Source organism: Delphinapterus leucas, chromosome 5, assembly GCF_059928025.1.
Source record: "Delphinapterus leucas isolate spDelLeu-1000000601 "Yukka" chromosome 5, BTC_Dleu_Yukka2, whole genome shotgun sequence".
Lineage (NCBI taxonomy): Eukaryota > Metazoa > Chordata > Mammalia > Artiodactyla > Monodontidae > Delphinapterus > Delphinapterus leucas.
This window is the reverse complement of record NC_143133.1, coordinates 68,205,712-68,224,419: the sequence shown is the minus strand read 5'-3', so window position 1 is coordinate 68,224,419 and position 18,708 is coordinate 68,205,712. Positions and strand designations below refer to the sequence as shown.

General features: G+C 34.3%; 1 protein-coding gene across 8 annotated transcripts in view; it reads right to left on the bottom strand.

Annotated features, from left to right (window-relative positions):
* Window positions 1-18,708, bottom strand: part of GUF1 (GTP binding elongation factor GUF1) — a 23,967-nt gene extending 5,259 nt beyond the window's left edge. The window contains exons 1-14 of one of the 8 annotated variants that reach the window (XM_022565032.3): window positions 18,351-18,707; window positions 16,196-16,307; window positions 15,899-16,047; window positions 15,537-15,617; window positions 14,558-14,635; window positions 12,847-12,930; window positions 9,371-9,435; window positions 8,654-8,857; window positions 7,039-7,178; window positions 5,792-5,915; window positions 5,318-5,450; window positions 4,357-4,500; window positions 3,416-3,549; window positions 538-639 (exon numbers count right to left, since the gene is read on the bottom strand). In XM_022565032.3, coding sequence (XP_022420740.1) covers window positions 538-639; window positions 3,416-3,549; window positions 4,357-4,500; window positions 5,318-5,450; window positions 5,792-5,915; window positions 7,039-7,178; window positions 8,654-8,857; window positions 9,371-9,435; window positions 12,847-12,930; window positions 14,558-14,635; window positions 15,537-15,617; window positions 15,899-16,047; window positions 16,196-16,307; window positions 18,351-18,515 — 1,715 coding nt within the window. In that variant the 5' untranslated portion in view covers window positions 18,516-18,707. The other 7 variants (XM_089911870.1, XM_089911868.1, XM_089911869.1 and 4 more) reach the window with 7 other exon arrangements.

Sequence of the window (18,708 nt, the reverse complement as noted above, 5' to 3'; positions counted from 1 at the left end):
TTAATTGTTTTTTACAGTTTGGATCATAGTGTTTATGATATATTCTACCCTTTTTTACTTAATAGACATTTTTTACATCACTAAGTATTACTCTACAATATAATTTTAATGGCTTAATAGATTTATTATATGGGTGCCCCATAATTTATTTTAACCAATCCACTATTTCTTGAACATACAAGGGATTTCATTTTTCATTATTATAAAAGTTTTAATGAAAATAAAAAACTTTTTGTTCTCAATTCTAAATTTATCATAGTTTAAAAAACATTTACTTTGTCTCATGTGGTAAGGGAAACATTTCTTTCTATGACACTACTATTTTTGGCTATTGTAATTCTGGTCTCCTTTTAACAGTTTGGAAAGAGAAGCATGGAAAAACAATGGAAGGAAAAACTAGTTCATGGAAATTTAATTACCTTTAATTAAGTTTTCAAAATGTAGCTGTCAAATAAAAATGAGCAACCAATAATTAAATGAAAACATGTCAAAAAGTGGGTACTTTCACATTCTGTGATTAGTTTCTATTCAACTTACTTGTGTACAACAGTTACTAGCTCTTCTACAATATTTCCATTCAGTAGAATATCCATTTTTACAAGTTCCGCAGTCTGGTAGCCTGCATCTTCGTAGTCAAAACTAACAAGGAAAAATGTCCAAGTGATAGATAAACATTATATTTCCCAAGAGATTACATTTTTTTCTTTTCAAAATATCTTTTTTCTATCTCTTGCCATATCCTTACCAAAAGATCTAACTTTCAAACAAAATGTTACATATAAATTTCAGATGAATGGATCTACATGATCACGGTAAGGAACAAACATCCTCATCTTTTTACATTTATGAAATTAGGTACAAAAATCAAGGGGAACATGCTCTACTAAAGGAAGGGGAAAAAACTGTGAAGCCAGGCTAGGAAAATGGATCACTGAAAGAAAATGTCACCTACCCAATGTTCCCTCCTAGCAGCTGGCTGGCTGTAGACAACAGTATGTTCTAGTGAGTCACTCTCAGACTCATGAGTTGGGTTTCTTTTTAGTTTTCTATTACCAGTTAAATAAATGCTATGACAGTGCTAAGCAGCCATTAATAAATGAGACTTCTGGACTTCATATATGGCTCTTCAGTGTGAACCTTCACAAGGCTTTTTTGAGAATGAAATGAGTTAATACATGTAAAGCACGTGAACAGCCTAGTACATAAAAAGTGTTAAGAACAGAGCCTAGCTGAGCACAATATGCATTTAGTGTCAACTATTTCTATTAACGATATGGTCAAAGCTTAAAGTGCTAATCAAAACAGGTTTAACTTACAAAACTGATGTCTTATGAGAAAGAAAATTTCAATTATGCTTTCATGTCTTTCCAATTATGGACGAGAACATGTGTATTCCTCCTGCTTTAATTTTATTTTATTTTATTTATTTATTTATTTATTTTTGCGGTACACGGGCCTCTCACTGTTGTGGCCTCTCCCGGTGCGGAGCACAGGCTCCAGACACGCAGGCTCAGTGGCCATGGCTCATGGGCCTAGCTTCTCCGCGGCATGTGGGATCTTCCCCGACCGGGGCACGAACCCGTGTCCCCTGCATCGGCAGGCGGACTCTCAACCACTGCGCCACCAGGGAAGCCCCTGCCTTAATTTTAAAACAAACCGGTGCCTAGAGTTGCAAATGTTTGGCTTCAAAAGGTTTTCAGCAGGAAGGTCACTAAGTGACACTAATACTCTCTAAAACCTGATTACTGTCTAAACTGTTGCCAAAATCCTTTTTTTTTCAACAAACATCATTAATCATATACTATATAAAGGTACCATGTTAAGTACTATGCAGAATAAGAGGAGATAAGACATAAACTTAGTCCCTAGACTTTCCACCTTGTTTACAGCTTTATAATTTTCTATGCTCCAAAATCTTAGAATTTCAATTTTTTAGAATGCAAAAAATTATCCACATGCATTTTTGAACATAAGAATTACCTTAATTTTGGAAGCTGGAATTATTTTTACATAGTTCAAAATAAACCATGTTCTCTCACTTAATGTGAAATATATTTAATTTTCCAAGCTAAAAGATTTTTAAGACCACTTAACTCAGAAAGTGGTACCCAAATGCAAACTAGAATTCACACTTTTGTTAAAAGTGTTATAAACACTTAGTAATCATTCTTTTAATTATAGTAGTTGTTTAACAACTTGCTGCCTCAATTCAGTTTATTTTAAATTACACTGCTACTTACTTGCTCAAGCTCTTGTCTGAAAGAAGACATAGGAAAAAAATTCGGTGACGTATTAGAAAAAATAAATTCTCAATACAAATAAAGAAGATTCCTTTGTATCAAGAGTTATGCTGACTCTCTTCACTGAAAAGCTCATTTCACAAAGTAAACTTCCAGGTCACTGTAGCATGTTCTTCAGAACGCTAGGATCTTTCTTTGAATGTTAATTTTAAGTATGAATGTACATTCATGCATGTTTTACAGATGTGAACATTCACTTTTCCATCAACTTCCCCATTATATTTTACATTTCCTTTATATCCTAGTATATGCTATCCAGTATATGTACGATTTTAGGACACTAAAGGCACCTAGAGTCATTTGCCTTAACAAAAAATACTCCCACAATGCTATACTCTTTCTTCAGTTTTACCAGGCTGTTCCTCCATGTACTTTTATGGGATAAGATAATGGTTTTCATGATGCAGACCACTTATTCCTGAGAAGACCAAGTTACTGAAGTGTTCACAAATACAGGGGCACACCTAGCATTTTTTACAGACTAAATATGTACTTCTATTTTCCAAATGTACACAGATGCTCCTAGGATTACATAACATACAAATACATTTTAAAAGTGTCACTGAGGTCATAGTAGCTTTTTCAAATTATTATAATTTTTAATTGAAATACAGGAGTACAACTCCTCTCACGAACAGGGCACTAAAATTTTTGCCATTAAGAGAGGAGTAATAGGGGCTTCCCTGGTGGCGCAGTGGTTGAGAGTCTGCCTGCCGATGCAGGGGACACGGGTTCCTGCCCCGGTCTGGGAAGATCCCACACGCCACGGAGCGGCTGGGCCCGTGAGCCATGGCCACTGAACCTGCACGTCTGGAGCCTGTGCTCCACAACGGGAGAGGCCACAACAGTGAGAGGCCCTCGTACCGCAAAAAAAAAAAAAAAAAAGAAAGGAGTAATAGTTTGATGAATCAAAGAAATTCATTCTTCCATTAAGCAAATTACAAGTACTCTGTAACACCTATAAGGTTGCTCCAAGCTTTTCTAACCTTACAGTGTGATTCTCAACCATCTTCAAGATCACTGAGATTAAATAAGTGGAGTATTAGTACACACTTGCTTGGTCAATATTTCATAAAAAGTTGTCTAAGTATCAGAGTTTCCCATTAAATTTTTACCTAGCATATCCAGAAGACAGAGATTTCAAAGAATCATAAAAATCCACCACAATTTCATTCAAAGGGAAGAGATATTTAAGCATTATTCTATTTTGATCAATATACATCATATTCTTCTGAACTGCTCTTCGAGCCTGAAAAGGGAATAAAAAATGTATTGAATGATAACCTATTCAAATAATGGTTTATTTAATGAATATAGAAAGATGTCAATTATCAACTTTAAAGAATGGGCAAAACGAAGGTATATTTTTTTAATGATCTAGTAAAAACATCAGACCAATATTTATAATACAGGAAGAACCATTTTGTATCTCAATTACAATATATTTGCTACCAAAGCTTTTAATCCTTTGTCTTTATCAAACTACTTTGTCTTTTTTAATTATACAGTATTTCATTTAACAATAGTCATTTGAGAGTTCTTTTCAATATATGTCAGAATATTTCAAATACGTACTTTTTAAGGACTATGATTATATCAAATTTGTGGATTAAATCATTTATTACAATGTGGCAAGAACTAAAGCAAACTGAGGAATACCTTCCAAACAAAGGTCTCTAAAGTATTATAACTATCTTTCAAATGATACTCAATTTCAAATACTCAAAAAGGCGAAAGGAAATTATACTTTTATCTACTCAAGTTAAAAGGGCATCAAATTCCTTTTCTTTAGGCTAAAATATCAATTCAATAAACTAACACAGATGATCAAAAATTCTAGCTCTATTTTCTTATTTAAAAATCAAAATACTGTAATTATATATGTATACCTTCATGTATAAATAGGTAAAATATATAAAGATATAGATCTTTATGAAAATTTCTTTTGTTAAATTCAATGTGCACTGCCGAGAGAAACAATTCAAAACCTAAGCTGGGTACCACTGTTTGAGAAGACTAAAGTTTACTTTTGTATCAAACAGTATTACATTTATACCTGGCAAAGCATCATTATTTTTCCAGTATATTCATCTGGTGTGATAATGGTGCCCAAAACAATCGGCTCCAAATATTCTGTTACTTTTGACTTATCAGGGAATTGTGCAGGATTGATGATTGTAATTTCCTTTTCTCTGTATTCCTAAAAATAAGAAAAATCACCAATAGTTAAAAAGAAATCTTAATAATTACAATGTCTTAAAATTTGTTATTTATAATATATATTAGAATTTACTGTTACTGAATGTGTTGGAATAAACACAAAAGAATTCTTAAAGGTTAGAATATTATCTTAACACACTTTAGATTAAAAACTCTCCAACTGTAATCTTTAACATTAATAACCATCATTAATATATTCTGGTTATTGACATTTACTAAAACACATTGTGTACACCACTTACAAAAATATGATGGAAGAATACATTTTAATCTGCCCCTCATAAGGCACTGTAAGTAGTTTCCCAAGTTAATTTTGTTGGAAAATATTTACAGATGCCAGTTAATATTTGTTTAAAATGAATAGATTGCCACTTAGACTGAATACAATATTGTCTCTACTGTTAATTTGAAATCTAAAATTTCCTACAACCACGTAGGACAGAATGCTTTACTTTTCATAAGATGAATTACTTATGACCGAAATTATACTCTTAATCTTTGTGCTGAATTTTGAACAGTATTTTCAGAACTAACTCTACTTTTTACCCTTAGTAACAGACTAGTATTGATAATGTGGACGTTTTATCAGGTTAAGAAAAATACTGCATAAATTAGTTCTCAAGTAACTTCTCCATCATAAGGTAATTCAACTTTTATTACTATTAATCAAGAAATATTTAGTTTTAATAGCTATTCAGCTACTGGTGTACTAAAATATTTCTCTTGTATTCTGCACACACATACACACACACATACATTTATTGAGTTTTCCTTTGTATGCTGACTCACAACAGTACCTTTATCAATTTTGCTGATGAAAGAACAGCTTTATATGGAACAGTAGGTGTTGTCAAAATAACAGAAGCATTATATTCTTGCTCAAGTCGCTGGTTGAAAACTTCCATATGCAAAAGTCCAAGAAATCCTAACCTGGGAGAGAAAAAGCCAAACTCCAAAATGTTTATGTCCCATGGGCTGTATGAATATACTGCTACTTTGTGGGGGAGGAGTGGAATCAAAAGAGTCATTCAATCTATCACATCATAATTAAATGCTAACATAAATTCATTAAATAAGATAAAATCTTCCATTGGTAAAATAGCTTTAAAACTTACCCACAGAACATGAATCCACAGTGAGAAATAGGCAGACATTGTTTAGTTCATTTTACACTAATATGAACTTATCTTCAGAAATGTTAAAGAGCAAATACACCATTTAAACTTTACTTTTTGATAAAAATGGAACACTACAACATAACTGAACCTTACCTCCAGCCAGCACCTAGGGCAAGGCTACTATCCCGATGAACTGTCACACTGGAATCATTTAGAGTCAGTTTTTCTATAGCACTCTTCAGGTTATTATATTCAGATTGGTCTATAGGGTACATTCCTGGGGACACAATGATTTCTAATTATCACATGTGAAACGCTGCCTAGAAAAGCTAATATGCACTGCTGCCAAGTTCAAAATTAATCGCTTAGCTTTTTAATTACTTTCTGTATTTCACTGACCAAAATACTGGTTTGCTAAGAAAACTATAAATACTAAGTTAAATCGGCTTCAAAGTATTTTACGAGTTTCATAAACTTTGAATTTACCACTAGATTCACACTCAAAGTGATGTTTTTGCTTTTGCAAAAAATACAGAGAAAACAAAAAAGAACCATGGGAATTAAGCCTATCAGGAAAATACATTGTGTTTATTTTAAGAAACAAAAGTGCAAGACATCCACAACCACAAACGAAATTCCATTAGCAGATAAAAAGCAGAGGTAGAAATGAAAACAAGAACTACTGATTCATCAGATTCTCTTTCACCTCAAACCCAAGTCCTCACCTCTTAAGTTCTTCAAAATCCAAATGACTGACTTTGTCTTAACAGGGGCAGGGAGAGTTAAACAACATTTATAATTCCCAATGAGAAATACAAAAGGGAGAAAACAAGGAATGGATACCCAGTACAGAGTAACCAGATGACCTTCAATCAGGTCTTCCTTTTTCAAATGTATGTAATATAATGCAGAAATAAGAGGTTCTGAAGTTATGCATACATGAGGTGACACTCTTCTCTGCCATGCCTACACTAGTATAATACAGTATTAAAGAAAGGCCAGCTAAGGGGAAGGCAGTCAGTAAATGTCCACTGATAATTAGTAATAAAAACATCCTAATTAGGAAAGTATTTCAAACACAATGACCTACTCTCTAGTGAAACAAGAAGGAAGTTCATATTACTGTGCTCTTCCAATATATCAGAGGGCTTGTTTAAAAGGTTAATTTTTAAGAAGTCCTAAAAAAAATTTAGGAAATTATCTCCCACATAAAGTTTCACCATACATATGCAATTAACTGCTATGTAAATAGCACACCCACAAAAAAAAAAAATTAAGAAAACTAGAGTAACTGTTATTTTAACAGGAATTAGCTGCTCTTTAAAATGAGTATTTCTAATAATTTTTATTTCAATTTAGAGTAAACTGGCCCTTATCCTTTGAATATGTGCGCTCCTCACCTGCAAATACCATTGGCTTCGCTGATTTAAACCCAGGCAAGGGTTCCACTGGTTGTTTATGTAAATATAATGTATCTCCTATTTGTGCTTCAGTGACATCTTTCATCCCAGCAATCAGATAGCCCACCTGTCCTGCATATCTAAATAAAATTATTATATGGAAATATTTACTGTTTTCATGTTTCATGTGCACACTCACAATTAGCTCTGCTCTTCTAGGAAATGATCACACTTTCCAGACAAAACCTCATCAAACTGAAACTAAGTGCTACATATCAATTCTCAACTCTAAGAATCGTCAGCAAAAGAACATCCCATGCCTTACAATCCATTACCAAGGACCTCTGCAATACAATAAGCCTAGGGACCTTCTTAATGACTCTGCCCACCTCTGCATATTAAACAACAGTGAAACTGATAAATGCAGAAACATAAAAGGCTCCTTGTAATATTTGTTTTATTAGTGAATTATATTACAAATGTCCTTTAAAAAAGAAAAGAACAATTTTAACCAAGCAAAAAAATATGAACTCTCAACAAATCTGATTATCTGTTTGATGTGCCTCTTGCAGGAAGAGCAAATCCAAGATTTCAGAGTTGTAGCTTTTTTTTTTTTTTAAAGCAAACTTCCTAAATGATAATTTCCATTTAGGATGAGGTACAAAAATCTTTACTAAAGATGCAGTAATTGTCAATATATATGCGACACAATATAGACAGACTTTGCATAGCACAGGGAATTATAGCCATTATCTTGCAATAACTCTTAATGTATAATCTATAAAAATACTGAACCATAATGCTGTACGCCTGAAACTAATATAATACTGTAAATCAACTATACTTAAATAAGAATATAGACAGATTTTAGAAATATTTGAGAAAATTACAATAGACTTTATGACTTTCAATTACCTAAAAAAATGACAAAATAGTGCAGTTTTAGACATACAACATTAAACTATCAATTGTGACCTATATAGTCACCTGGTTCATATCCTGAATTTGACAAATGATGAAACAAAGACCTTAGAAAACTATGTGCCCAAGGTAATCTATCTTAGTATCTGGCGTACTGATGGAATAGGCACTCAATAAATATTTGTTTTATAAGTGAACTCAGAACTCAGTTTTATAATGTACACTACCTTGCTAACCTCAAACGCCATAAATTCTTGTTAATCAAAGTTTTACCATGAATTCCACACTAAAGAAAACAATTATCGAATTTTCCTTCACTATTTTATGTTGAAAAATCTAATTACAAAAAAATTAAATGTCAAAAATTGATACCCAGTATGGATATGGATATGGATGAGAGAATTATCTCTTTCACTATCTCATCAAGTACATCAATGTTGGACCCAGTCTGCAACCAGAATATAAAATTAGTTGTGGCTAGTCAAAAGGAATAAAAAAATACATCAAATCCCTACTGTTCCTCACACATGAGATTCTTTTTCAAAGAGGATTCACTATGTAGTTGCATTCAATAATCAGGTTTTGTTTTTTTTCTAAGTTATCAAATTGGGATCATTCTAAGCGCACCAAGTTAAGAAAGGCTGTGACAGAAACACATACAAGTGTCTTTTAATTACTAATGCAGATTACTTACAGTTTGTGAGTTGGCTGCTCATTAGGATTCAGAACTCCTACTTCGTTAACTTCATATGTCTTTTGAGTATGCGCAGATACAATTTTATCTCCTTTGGAAACCACTCCATCAAATAATGCTACATTGGCAATCACACCCCTATACTGGTCAAAGGTGGAGTCAAATACCAAAGCTCTCAAGGGATTTTTGCGATGCACTTTAGGACTATTAAAAATAAGTAAAGAACAAACACTAATAAATTAAATTTAAATAATAAATAAATTAAAATCTTAATATAATGCCTTTTTAACTCAAATATTATGCTTAATTTATTCTAGTACAGTTGATTAACTGACAGCTAAAATAAAAGGACCTTTCTATAAGGTATAATGCCTATATTAGTTTTAATTTGACCTCAAGTTTTAAATACATTTTAAATGACTGTTTTTAAATTACTTATGAAACTGATTAAATATATTTGTTCAGGATTAAGAAAAAACAATAATTACCAATGTATTCAAGTCTATTGCAATAATTGTTAAGAGATCTCTATCATCCTTTTTTCTTTTATTTTTCTATACTGTATTTGCCTTCTATATGTTACTAAAAATAAATTAAAAATTTATTCTCACTGACTGCAAAGAGTACATTTGCCATAGCTACTAAGCTAAAATAGCAGATCAAACTGATGGACCTTGTACTGTTAAACAAATAGTATAAAAAGAGCAAAATACATACGGGGGTATTCTTTTGATGACTGCCTGAAGAACACTTTCAACATTCGTTCCAAGTTTAGCAGAAATCTAAAAATATGTATGTGAAACAAACACTGAAAAAGTTAAGACTTCACTTTTCTATCCTTGTGACTGAGCTTTATAATTAGAAGGGAAAAAGAACTCTAAAAGTTATCAATTTGCTTGAAGAACTTGGTAAAAGGAAGCACAAAGCATATAACATCAACAACTGCCCTTCCATTACAGATAGGTGATTCTCTGGTATTAAATTACAAAAGCATTCTGATTATGGTATTGAAAGAACAGTGGACTAAGAGTTCAAAAAAATCTGGGTTATAATTATCACTCCACATGTAATAAATGACTTCAAACAATACACATTTCTTTAAGCTTCAAATTCTTCATCTGATAAATGAACTGATTTTTCATATTTTACCTAAACCTCAAGGTTGCTGTGTGAATAAGCAATATTTGTGGATATCATACAGGTAACTGTAGGGCATATTATTCCTATTGTTCTCACACTGAAAATACAGGTCAAAAGACTCAAAACACATGTGCATTTGACTCATCTTTGTCATTATCAGTTATTGAACTTATCTCTGAAATCTTTATTTCAAACCCAATTCCCTGAATACTTTCTCTTACCCTTTAAAGTCCCTCTAGGTCAGTTTCTCAACTCGACACTAAGGACATTTTGGGCTGGATAATTCTTTGTTTGGGGGGCTGTTCTATGAACTGTAAGATGCTTAACAGTATCCATGGATTCTCATCTACCCACAAGATGCCAGTAGCATCCATCCCCCAGTGTGACAACAAAAAAGGACTTCAGACATTGCCAAATGTTTCCTAGGGGCAAAACTACCCCCTAATGAGAACCACTGCTTTAGACTCTAGTACATTCTTTGCAACAATCCTTTAAGATCACAACCTCTAATCCACTGAATAGGCTACTTTTTTTTTTCATTATCCATTCACCCCCTGCCTCTTTTCCCAGCTGAGACTCCAAGGGTCAACTGTTTGTAATCACTCTGTTTAACTACTTTTTATTCTCTATCCTAAGCAGTTGGTAAAACCTCAACTGTGACTGCATCCAACTATGTGCCTTTTCTATGCCTATAATCAGAGCAGCTTAACATTGCTGGAGAAAAGTCAAGTAACTGGTCTGGCTGGTTTCTGTAAGTTCATGACCACAGATCTCAATGTGCAGTTAACATTTCCTGGTAGTCCCAGGACACAGCCCTTACTAAATTCACATTGTCGCTCATTAAGATAATTCACACCACCTTCCTTTTCAATCTACACAATTTCCCTATGGCCAATTCACTCTCAGATACGGTTGCCTCTTACTTCATTTAAGGAAACAGAAAACATCAAAAACTCCTTTACCCAAACATACAAATCCATCTGTACCTGTATACACAACCTCTTTGCCTTCTCTCTTGTTACAATCTATATTCTCACCTCTCTGAAAACTCAATCCTTGCATCCTCCTCTTCTGAATCCTACTCTCTAATCCTTCTCAAATTCTTACTCAAAACCCCCTACAAATTGATAATAATGTAGTGTAGTCTGGCTTCTAGGACCTCTTTTTCTACCTACACTTCCTCCCTAGGAAACGGCATCCATTTCTGTGGCCTCAGTACTACATACATGCTAGAGACTCTTAAATATCTTTGACTCAGCCCTCTCCACAAATGCCAGAATTGTAGATTTATGCAATATCTCTACTTGGATGTCTAACAGACATTTCAAATCCACTATGTCCAAAACAGAGCTTTTCATTTTCCCACTATGTCTGTTCCTCCCCGAGTCCTCTCCATATTAACAAATACCAGTATTCAACCAGATGCTCAAATCCAAACCCTCCATGATTCTTTATTTCACTTCCTTACACATAACACACCAGCAAAATCTACTGTATCCACAAAATACACATCAAATTTGCCCACTTCTTCAACATCAGCAGCACATACTTAGCCACCACCATTTTGCACCTGGGCTACTACTACAAGCTGGTTTCCCCATATCTCCTCTTACCCTTTTTCAATCCATTCTCTATAAGGCAACCTGAATGATCAGCTTATTTTCCTCTCTTGCTTTAAAATTCTTTCATTATCTTAAAAATTTTAAACCCTTTAGCACAGCAAGAGTCCCAGAATGACTTGATTCCCACCTAACCTACAAAGCTGTTTCATCTAACTTGCCTTCTTTCTGTTCCTTAAACATGCCAAACCTTGCCAAACATGCCAAGCCTTTACACTTGCTCCTTCCTCTTCCAGAAATGCATTTCTCCCAACTCTTCATTTCTTCAAGTCTCAGTTCATCAGAGAAGAATTCCCTAAGTTACTCTGCATCACAGCTCCTCTCTGAGAAAAAGACCTTTTTCATTAAGTATGGTAATTCCACCTGGAACAATACACTCCATTAATGTATTTCCTTGATAACATATGTCTCATTCAATAATTACTATACTTACTTCTCTTTTTACTTATTCAATGAGTGCCTCCCCAAGCAGAATATAAACACGAGACAGAGGTCTTGCCTGTACTGTTCACTGCTATTGTCCCTAGCTGGCACACACCAAATTAAGTATATGAATGAATTTTGTAAATATTTATTAAAATCTGAACAGTTAATTATACTTCAATATAACATAATCCAAGTCATGATACCATAATTTCAGAACTGCCTTACAATGAGGTCCCTCTTCATAATAAAACCCACTAAATTCTACGTATATATCCAAGAAAAAAATTATTGCTTTTTCTAGTTATTACCAAGTTTATATAATCATCCAATGTGTTAAAATTTAAAAAACCAAAAAAACCCACTTCATCAGCTGAAACTTGCTTTTTCAAAACTCAGACAAGATTGAAAGTGGAAGCTAAACATTATATTACTGCACTGACAAGACTTACTACACAAGCATGTAGCACAGCTCAGTTCAGTGATGGCTATTTAACACCCAAAGCGCCATTTAAAAGGTAAATTTAAAAATTCAAATTTAAAATAGTATCAACTTTGATATAAATAAAATCTATTTCCAAGAATGATATGTACATATGCCTTGAAATTAGTCTGACCCTGCTCTTCAAAGAGAATATTTCCATAGAGGCAAAATGGCATACAAGAAATAATACTATACAGAGTTGCAGGAGGCCTACATTTTAGTCCTGGCACATTAGCTAACTAGGTCTATAACCTTAAGAAAGTGATAAAATCTTTGACTCTTAGTCTTTTCAACTGTATCATAAGAGTAATTTCTATCTGTAAAATCTTTGACTCTTAGTCTTTTCAACTGTATCATAAGAGTAATTTCTATCTGTCCTAACCATATAATAGGGATTTTTGGCAAAGATCAAATGAAATATCAGTAAAAAGAACTTTGTAGAACTGTAAGATAATAATATACTTAGGCCAATTACCTGAGATTTTTGAAAGTAAAACCAAGTCTTCTAAAAAAAAAGAGTATTTTACCTTAATACATTCATCACTTGGAATATCAAACACCTTTTCAATTTGTTTTTCAACCCTTTCAGGATCAGCATTCTTCAGATCTATCTTAAAAAGAAAAATTAATTATGTCTTAATATAATTAAATTAAAATGTATTATTTATTAGTGGTATTTGGAGATAGATAAAAGCATACCTGCTTTTAAACTAACTGACCCCTTTATGATTTTATTTTCAAAAGTATTAAAATAAGAATAATCTAGAAAAAGGCAATATAATTTTAACAAGCATGGCCACTGAAAATAGGCAGACATCAGAGCAAGCATGAAACTGAGGCAGTTAGCTATTCAAGGCAGAAGAGTTCAATAACACCATATAAACCGATTTTATAAGTTAGATATAACAACAAACTGTCTTACCTATAAGCAACCTTGCTTCTTTTAAACCTAACTTCAATATCAAAAAATAAAACTGAATGCCATGCAGATTTTTAATTAAGACTCTTAATTTATTAATTTTAAAATATAAAAGTAAGCTTTATCAACACTGCTCAATTTAGCACTTAACTGTTAAGTGTCCTGTGTTACACTGTTTCATCCTAGTTCATAAGGTCCTTTTCTTTTCCTTTATATGGTTTAGTCCAACACTATTGTGCCTGCCCTGCCCTTTACTACAGAAACAGCCCCCCATCACTCCATGTAAGTCAGGGAGACCATCTTCTCAACTACATGCCAGGGTATAGGAGTTTGAGTTGCAATTTTATCATATGCAATTCAAAGAAATAAATCCCACCAATATACAACTGACCCTTGAATAACAAGAGTTTCAACCACACAGGTCCACTTGTGTGCAGATTTTTTTTCAATAAATATGTAAAAATACACTTGTAGAACATCATGTGCAAAACTTGTATTGAGTGGATAGCCTATCCCTAGCAAAGGCATAAGATGAGTGATATTTAACATAAAATTAATAATGTGTTGGTTTTCTTACTGTTTTATAACTTTGCTTTCAAAGAATTACATTACCATACAGTATGCCTCTCATAACTGGAGAAACTGCATATCAGCCTATAATTATATATAAGCATATTTTTTTTAAATGTAGTAATGTTTCCAATACTGTTATGAATGTGACTGTAATACTGTATGCCATAAAAACTTTATAAGGATTCATTCATTAGTGTATTTGCTAGGTTTCCATGAAGCAATCACATACAGTATCATACCATAAAGCAATCATATTTCTGCTTCATTATCAATGTGTGAATCATTATACCTGCAAATGAATATGAAGTTCTTTTTCACATTATGTTTTAATTTTTTGATGTCTGGTGTCAGTAATACATATAACATCTACGGTGTTTTGTATCACCTAAGACAATATTGATGTAAGTACTGAGAGATGATTCACCTTATAAACAGATGACATAAACTTAGGGTATTGATAAATAGAGTACTGTAAATATATTTTCTCCTCCTTATGATTTTCTTAGCATTTTATTTTCTTTAGCTTACTTTATTGTAAGAATATAGTATACAATACATATAACTATATATAACATACAAAGTATGCATTAAGAGACTGTTTAAGCTACTGGTAAGGCTTCGGTCAACAGTAGGTCATTAGTAGTTAAGTTTGTGGGGAGTCAAAAGTTACACGCAGATTTTTGACTTTTCCTTTATATAGTTTACAAAGTAAAATAATAAATAGCACTGTTGTCCTAACAAATTACCTTGTTTATGACTGGAATTACCGATAGCTGTGCTTCAAAAGCAAGAAAAAAGTTTGCTACAGTTTGGGCTTGAATACCCTGGAAATAAGACACAAGACACTAAGATGATCATTCCACCATTTATGGCAAAAGTTGTAATTCAAGACCATTCCACACATCCTCATCAAAAGCAAAGGTACAAGGCAAACTATGGTATCTATACTTCCATGCATCTGGATCATTCCCTGTGAAAATTTCTTTCAGTTCAGGAAATGTTTTTTAGAGGGCACTGTATTAGGCTTTGGAGACAAAGCAGTAAAACACAGATCCTTAAAGACCTCTAAGCCTCCCAAAGGACTCTTGTGACACATTTTGTAAAGCCCAGTATATGTATGTAAGGTAGAGACTGACTCTCCCTGACAGGCTCAGGGAAGATTTAACACAAAAACAAAAAAATCTTTGGGTTTTGAATGAAGAGTCTGTGAGAAACTGAAACATATCAAAAGCTTAATTTAAATAGTATATCATAGCTCTTATATTCTCATCTCAATATGTTATTATGGTTATATTTATACCAGAGCACTTGGTAATGTTATTGACATGTTTCTTTAAACCTAACACTTCCCAAATTATTACCTTAAAAACACCCCAAATGACCTCAAAAATAAAGATTTATTTTCAAGTTCTGCTAAAAAATTGAAACCTCAGATTAAGAACTGCTTAAAATTGAGGGTTTTTGGTAGGATGTATATATAACATGACATACTTCAAAAATCTCTTGAACAATTCCTCTTAACATTTTTAAAAGAATGAACTACTCAACTTCACAGACAACTTTAGTGTAATAAAACTTCAAATTAACAGGACCAAAACATAACTTTAAGTAATAAACTAAATCTTATTTTCTTCAAACACAAAAATTCTATTTCCCAAAGCATTTTAAGGAAAACCCTGGAACAACCAAGTAGCATATCACATCATATAAAATTAAAGTACCTACCTCATTTGCATCCACCACAAGTAAAACACCCTGGCAAGCTGAGAGTGACCTGGATACTTCATAACTAAAATCAACATGGCCCTGAGAAACAAAAAATATTAATCCCTCTAAGTGTTGGAGTTTAAATGTTTCTTAGGGAGGAGCACTATGGTAAATCTATTGACTCCACTGGATAAAAAGTTAATAGTTTTCTTTTTTAGCCTGTGCTTGTGAAACAACTGACACGAACATAAGAACACTGAGAAAACAAAAAGCAAAGTGAGGTGTTTAATGTTCAGTTCAAAACCTGAAAAAAGGATTTGTTTGCAGTATTAATACAAGGCTGACTTTAACAATAGAGAAAAAATTGATATTAAATTTACCGGCGTATCGATGAGATTTAAAAGGTACTGCTTTCCTTCATAATCATAGAAGAGAGAGGCTGTCTGTGCTTTAACAGTGATTCCTCTTTCTCGTTCCACTTGCAATTTATCAAGAACTTGTTTATTATTTTTTGTTTTATCAATTGCCCCTATAAATACAAATGTTTATTGATATTTCTGAGCTTTTAAAAAGAGACAATACTGCATATACAATTAAAACCAAACTTTTAAAAAGCATGGTAAAATTATCAATTATTCATTGCCATTAATTAGGTATAGAATATAAAATGAAAATACCTGTTAGTTCCAGGAGCCTGTCTGCTAAAGTACTTTTGCCATGATCCACATGTGCAATGATGCTGAAATTTCTAGTGTTTTCAACAGGGAATCTAGACATATCAATTTTTTCCTAGAAAGGGGAGAGACATATTACATTTATGAGTATAAATTGTGCACAATATGAAACAAGTATACTAAATTAAAGAATGTTCTTTTAGTCTTCTTAGAACAATTTCATTTATAGCATTTATATTGTTTATATTATTCCTCTGACAGTAAAGAGACATATGGCTAAAGTCGTATTACAAGCAATGGATTACAACAGGACCATCAAAAACATTGGTTTCACTGTCAAAGGTGACCATATAGCTAAATAAAAGTCTCATAATATTTCCATCACTCGAGGGCCAATGAGGAACTGAATGTACTTTCATGAATGGAGAACACAAGATACGTAGAACTCCTCTACAGCCTTAGAGCAGCGGTCCCCAACCTTTTTCGCACCAGGGACCGGTTTCATGGAAGACAATTGTTCCATGGATGGGGGGCAGGGGGAGGTTCAGGCAGCCATGCGAGTGATGGGGAGCGATGAGGGGAGGCAGATGAAGCTTCCCCCCTGCTGGACCTCACCTCCTGCTGTGCGGCCCGGTTCCTAACAGGCCTCAGACCAATGCTACCACTGCCTTGGAGCACCTGGTCTAACAAAATCTCTTGAAACAAAAAAGCTACAGAGAAGCTGAAAGAATAAAAGGAAAAGTTTTCGCCCCCATCACATATTTAATCAACAGTCTACTTAAAAATCTGTGCTCCTAGTAGAGCCTTCAGAAGTTTAATTTAGATGATTTTGTTATTTGACAACTTCTTTGGAGAGAGAGAAGGAAAAAATATGACCACATCAGGAAAAAAAGCCTCTTTTTTTATCACTTTAATTCTTAAAATATTTTGAAAAGTTAACTTCTGATTTTTAGTTGCATACACCTTTACTGTTTTACTGAGACTCACTGCAAATTGCTAAAAACTGGTATTTAAGCAGATATGTCAGTTTTTTGTACTCAAAACATTTCATTTTTCCAATCAAATTTTTATCTCCTAAACAGCAAAAAAAAAAATGAAATTACAATGAAATACACAACTCTCATGAGCTTAAGTTTCCTTTTTTTTTGTAAGTGCTCCAATACAAGGCGCACAATAAGAGTGCAACTACATCTGAAAGGAATTCTGCAAAAAAACTAAACCTGATTTGTTTGCCCCGTGGATTTCCCCCCCACCATTCAATTCAAAAGATATACAGTCCTGCACCATTTTTAATATCTGGGAATTGCAACATAAATCCATTTTACATTCCACAGGCATTTTAGAAAAGGGTAAAACCGAATAATTATAGTCTTTTTTATCCGCAGTTACTCATAACTTGCATTCAGTTACTTTACTGCCTAAACTGTTATCTCTTCACAGTTATCAGACAGTATAGTTTTTAAGAGTCGCTGGAGCCCCACCTCCTCCAACCACAGGAATAGTTAGAACTGCACAAGCCTGCTCCGGCTGAGGCTAAACGAAATAATAAAACAGAAGCTAAGGCATACCCAGCACTCCTTACAGTCTACGTACTGGGCTAAAAGGTCTGTGCCTTACACCGCGCAAGCCTCACAAACAGCCATTCGGAGTTTTATGAGCATCTCATTCAACAACCGAAGAAGCAGTCACAGAAAGGTCAGGTAACTTGCCCAAGTCCCATGGCTAAAAAGTTGCACGAAAATGGAACGAGCAGCTTCCCCAATAGGCTTTTAAAATTAAATACATGCTGAGACCAGCACCTCGCATAAACAATAAAAGAGTTCTGATATCACCAATGAGGAAAGTTAGAGCGTGACTTGCCCAAGGTCACACTGGTGAGCAATGGAGTCAGAAACCCGCGCGGTGCCCGCACCCTTCTCAGAAGCGCAGCCTGCGTTCACAGGTAGTCCTAGGAAGGCCGACACATTCCCAAATTACTTATAAGTAATTTAATATGGATGTTGGTGTATAATTTTTATCTTCATAAAATGGGCGAAGGCATTAGGATTAGAAGTGTTTAAACTGAAAAAGTATCCAAACACAGCAAGTACAACAGTAGCAAAATAAGCCCCCTCCCAAGTTTTAAAACTTGGCTGACGAGAAACTCGGAGGCGGTCACCTTGCGGTCCGCGGAGCTGTAGCTCCTGTCTGGAGTCTTGGACTCGGCTGCAGTTCCCCGGGTCGGCGCGGGGCGAGGCCCGGGCAGCCCCCGACGCGCCGCTCGGGTGGCCCAAGCCGCCAGCGCGCTTCTGCGCCAGCAGCCCTGACCTGCAAGCGTCCACATCCCCCCGCGCAACAGAATCGTCAGGAGAGGGTCCCGAGACGCGACGGCGTCATCACTCCCGGCTCCGTTTCCTCCAAGACGCCCCCGCTACGAGCTGAAAGACAGGATTCAAACACGCTTTCGGAAGCAGAGAGGAAGACTTAAGCTGTGAACCACGGCCCAACTAGCTGCCCCGGCAGAACGCCCAAGACGC